Here is a 5137-nt window from a genome sequence, read left to right as displayed (position 1 = left end):
TATAGGGTTTAAAAGGTAACTTTCTAGTTTGATTAGATACTTGATGACTATCTTGCCATGGCATTACCAGCCTTATACTCCATAGAAAAGGCACATCTTTGATTGTGAACAGGTCTGTCACCAAATTTTGAACCGTTTAAGAATAACTTATTTAAGTTTTTGCTAAAGATTTTTTTTATTGAAGTGTGCTAAAATTGTACTTTGAAAAAAGAAAAAGAAAAAAGAAAGAGGTTTTAAAAAGCATTACATAAAAGCTACCCCCGCAGTGCCAGCCTAAACCAAAAAGGGCATGCACATATAAGAAACTAAAGCCTTGAATTCTGAATAATTACATCCACTTCCGAGCTGCACCTAAAGGCTAAAGCCATTTCCACTAAGTTATAGGGCATACTCGCACAGTCGCACTTCAAAGTTCAAAGAATGTGAAATAGATGGCTACAATTTGAATGTTTAGCAGTGGTACACCATACAACAACGATAACAAATACATTGTGCAGGTAAGCCCCTAACAGCAAAATCACTTAAAAACCTATCCATTCTTGAATTTTAGGCCATTCCATCAATTTAAGTTAGCCAAGGTACAGAAATATCAAAATACATACATTTCATTCATGGGGAATAAAACATATACATGTGAAAACATGATCCAAAATAAGCTCACTGCATAATTACGTTAACCGCCATCACTGGTGTAGTATAACCAAGCTGAAATATGAACATAGGAAGGCATCAGCTGAACATGAGAGTATAACTCAGTCAAGAGAACTACAAGAACTAGCACTGTCAGGACTCAAGAAGGTATGTATACCTTATGTTATATAACACATGTTGATGTATAAGGCGGAAAGGTTATGGGGTGAACTAACAAACTACTGCAAATTTTTATCTCTTCGGAAAATACAAAAAAATTTGCGTTCTGTTTTGTGGGATCAATACCGTGCTAGGAAGTACAGACATTTCATTTAGAGTGCCAAACCGGTGTTGTGCTGGCCATTTCATGTTATAATTTTTTAGAAATTGTTCATGTTACTGTGTCGTACCCATGTCCGTACTCGTACCTATGTCCATGTCCATGCTTCCTAGATACCGTGTCATGTTTCTCCACTTATCCTTCAGATTGAGTTATTAGAAAATAGATAGCATTTTCAGAAAGAATGACTTCTGGTAGTTGCATTTTAATTGTCCATATAAGAAGTGTGAAGGTGAGCTAGAGGCAGTGCAACCTAGAGTGCCTGCTACTCAAAGGGACCTTCAAAAGCCTGAAACTTGAACTCTAAGAAGGGACCTTTTAAAACCTGAAACTGAACTTTAAAAAGGCTATTGTTAGAAGTAATTAAACTGAACTTTAAACATGTATTGAAGTGTAAAAAGAAAGTTTGGCCTCCAATGTCGGCCACCTCCTAGTATACATTAGGATAGGAGACTCCATTTTAAGGGCAATTTTGATTCTTTAATTTGCTAGTGTTTCTTCGCTCTAAAATTGATGAGTATCTAATCTATAATTTGAATGACTGAATTATGCTAATAACAAACTAAAGCAAGTTGCTATCATATGCTTTACTCCTTTGATGGGTGTTCCTTAAACACATTTTAGATTTTAGTCACCAATGCATTACAACACATATATACTATGACCAGTGTAAAGTTCATTTGGATTGCACTACACAACTGAAATATAGGGGAATGTGAACATTTTCATTCTATTATGAGCATTGAGAATACAAAATTATTAGCACACAGCATGCATCATAGTAAAGTTTGAAACTTTACCTTTCCCTGCTACAAGTTTATCCTCTTCATTCGCCGCCAACTCCGGAACCCAGGCCGCCACCTCTTGCTCCGCCGCCAATTCACCGGCTCCATTGCTCGTAGCCGCCGCTGCTTCAATAAAGGAAGAGCCCATGAGTGCCCAAGCCTCCCCTAAAAAAGCCCTAAGCTTTTGCAGAGCCTCGGCCCTTGTATTCAAATTCATCAACCTCTTCGCAACTTTGGCATCCCAAAGCGCCGCCTCCAAATCGTTCTTCCACCGAGTCAACTCGGCGTTATCCCTAACCAACTCGCTCCTGTTCCCCGATTTCTCCAAATTACCGATTCTGCCCCTCCACACTCTCTTCACCGCCTCGAAGTACTTCCCATTGATTCCCTCCAAAGCCAAGTACTTCACCGTACACTCCACCGTTGCCGCGAAATACGCCGCCTTCAACAACTCTCCGATCTCCACACCGTCGTTTCGGTCCATCTCTTCGATCAGTTCTAGCACCTGGAGCGTCGTCTCGATGACCGTTGCGTTGGATACCTCGGATTGGATTGTGCGGAGGAGGACGGCCTTCTTGAATCGAGTGTCTACGGCGGTGGCGGAGGAGAGCGGGAGAACTTGGAGGAGGTTCTTGATGACGTGGTCTTGCACCGCCGCGCTTCGCGTTAGGAATTCCAATGCGTCCATAATTTTGTCCATAATTTTTTTTAAAAAATATTCCCTAAATAAATATTTATTTTAAAACATCCATTAACCCCTTTTCCTAATTTTATATAAGAAAAATCATTCTATCATAGTTGAGAGATTCCGCACCAAAACAAAAATTATATAAATATATTTTTATTTCGAAAACCTATGAACCTAACTATTCACAACATTTTAATTTTATTACTATTTTGTCCCCATTTACTTTCATTATTTATTCTATTCCACTCCCGTGGCCTAACTCTTCTTTTCATTTATTCACATACCTATCTCTCATTCCAAATCCAAAGTACTTTTTTTTTTGCCTTTCAAATATATCCGTACAAACTGGAGTATATTCAACTTGGATAGTCCTATAGCATTAGCATTAGGTGTGCTAAATGTCAAATATTTGGCATTTAGCACACCAAATACCAAAAAAGCTCCTTCATTAGATGTTTTAAATTTTAAAAATTTTAGCATGAATGAACCATATAGTTTCAAATTTGGAATGATACTGTTCATAAATTGTAATTTTTTTTTTTTTTTTTATTGTTTTCATAAATTGTAAAATTTATATTCTTATGTAAATTGAGCTTACGCTTAACAGTACACAAATCTTTCAAAAATTTAGTATACGATGGAATTTTCTTTATGGCATCCAAAAGAGGGATGTTCACTTTAACTTGCTTAAGCACTTCAAAGAATTCAAAATTTTGAGATGGAATCAACCTTTGGGAAAGGGAGCAGGGATAGGACACCTTTCAATTTCATTGGATTTAGGCTCAAGGACCTCATTACTACTCTTTATTTTGGAAGATTCATCTTGTGTATTGCTTTTAGGAATATATTTTTCATTGATTTTTCCACTACGAAGAGTAGTTACAGATTTAGCTTGACTCACTTTATTTTTAGAGGAACTACAATCATCAACACAAAATTGACCTTGGGGGTTTGGTTGTATTTGAGATGGAAACTTACCCTTTTCTATTGTGCTCATGGATGTGCTCAATTTAGTGAGAGTGCTCCTAATGTCATTTATGGCTTGTCAGTTCTGACTATTAATGGTGGATTGAGTTTGCATGAATTGTTGCAAAGTGTCCTCAAGACTTTCTTTGGAGGGAGATTATAGAGAACAAAATTTGAAGAACCATGTGTAGGAGGTGCAACCACATTATCATTCCTCCAACTAAAATTTGGGTGATTCCTCCACCTTGAATTGTATGTCTCGGAATAGGGGGAAGGGTATGATTTTTTCACCATGTTCATAGCATTTGCTTGATCATGCAACACCTCTTTAAAAGCTGGAATTGTAGGGCATTCATTGGTAGATTGTTCCATGGTCTCACAAATTCTACAAACCTCATTAATTTTAGGCAAAGTATTGATTCCATTGACCTTCCTTAATTCCATGGCTTCAAGCTTCCTAATTAGACTAGCCACCCTAGCACTAAGGTCATCATCTTTTCTAAATTGGTACTTACCAGTTACCACTCCCAAAGGGGTTGGTGGATGCTCTAGACCTATCTGAGGTATCAGTGGTATCCCAAGATTGGGCATTCTTAGCTAAGAGATCAAAATAATCAAAAGCCTTATCAGGATCTTTATTCAATAACTCTCCATTGCACATCATCTCTATAAATTGGCACATCTTTGGAGCTAAACTTTCATAGAAAAAACTAATTATACGCCAAGTTTCATAGCTAGGATGTGGACAAGCATTAAGCAAATCTTTAAATCTTTCCCAACAAAGATAAATTTTTGGTTCCACCACTGATCTTTGAGAGCTCATAGGCATAAATGCGGGACTCAAGCGTGCTTTGAAGGCCTTATGGTCTCACATTTTCCTTCGGTTTTGGATTAATGGTTGCTCTACCATTATCAACATCTTGTTCTATTCCTCCAATGGCGTCGGAGCCCTTAGTTGTTGTTGTTATTTATTTATTTTGGTAATTAACATTTTTTAGTTTTTTTAAATAAGGAAATAAATTTTTTTTTTAAAATCATCTAAAATGACGTTGTTTTAGTTAGTAAATGAAAACACTTAACAAAAGCCTAACAGAGGATTGAATTGATAAAATTTGAAAATTAAAGAACCAAAATAACAAAACTGAAATTTAAAGGACTGAAATGAAAAAAATATGAAACTTAGAGGGTCAATTTTATATTTTAACCTAAAAAAAAAATTGATGTATTTTTCCGTGAAGTACACCTCAGACCCATGACCCTCTGATTGACCCAATTGATATATATATATATATATATATATATATATATATATATGGAGAGAATCCTGTGGGATTTTCTTGTTGGGTGTGTATGGAATAAATTAGGGTACAATTACATATGGATGAAGAGTTATTACATCGTGTAATTTCTATCTCATTATTTTTACTTTTTTAAAATTATTAATTATATTTTAATTTTAATTTTCAATTTCTTTTTATTTTTTTTAACTTTCTTATCAAATGGTTGATATTAAAAATTAACTTTTAATTTCAACCGTTGAAAGGTATTGCATAGTACACCTCTCAATCTTGCAATTACTGTGTCTTTTCTTCTTTCTTTTTTAATTTCAACTATTTTATTGATTTATGATTTTTATGTCAATAACACATGTTCTATATAGCTTCAGTTTCTTAGAAGCATATTCCCTATGCTTGTGCTTGTATTTAAGTAGTCAATTGTTCTTTTGTT

General features: G+C 35.5%; 1 protein-coding gene across 2 annotated transcripts; it reads right to left on the bottom strand.

Moving 5' to 3' along the window:
* Window positions 1-355: 355 nt before the first annotated feature.
* Window positions 356-2498, bottom strand: LOC115978014. 2 transcript variants are annotated; one of them, XM_031100048.1, is made up of 2 exons: window positions 1771-2498; window positions 356-1301 (listed from the first exon to the last, which is right to left on the bottom strand). In XM_031100048.1, exons 1-2 carry the CDS (start codon window positions 2453-2455, stop codon window positions 1252-1254), a joined length of 735 nt encoding a protein of 244 aa, XP_030955908.1. In that variant the 5' UTR covers window positions 2456-2498; the 3' UTR covers window positions 356-1251. The 2 variants fall into 2 exon arrangements, with proteins under 2 accessions (XP_030955908.1, XP_030955909.1); XM_031100049.1 differs by having other exon boundaries at window positions 359-705.
* Window positions 2499-5137: the final 2639 nt, after the last annotated feature.

Source organism: Quercus lobata, chromosome 2 (assembly GCF_001633185.2).
Source record: "Quercus lobata isolate SW786 chromosome 2, ValleyOak3.0 Primary Assembly, whole genome shotgun sequence".
Classification (NCBI taxonomy): domain Eukaryota; kingdom Viridiplantae; phylum Streptophyta; class Magnoliopsida; order Fagales; family Fagaceae; genus Quercus; species Quercus lobata.
This window is presented reverse-complemented; position numbering and strand designations above follow the sequence as displayed.

What these genes read in the sequence shown, in the direction of transcription:
- LOC115978014 (XM_031100048.1), bottom strand. Translation starts at nt 2,455, where the DNA reads ATGGACAAAATTATGGACGCATTGGAATTCCTAACGCGAAGCGCGGCG. An exon ending in TAAACTTGTAGCAGGGAAAG is followed by an intron (nt 1,302 to 1,770) that starts GTAAAGTTTCAA and finishes TTTAAAGTTCAG; the next exon opens with TTTCAGGTTTTAAAAGGTCC.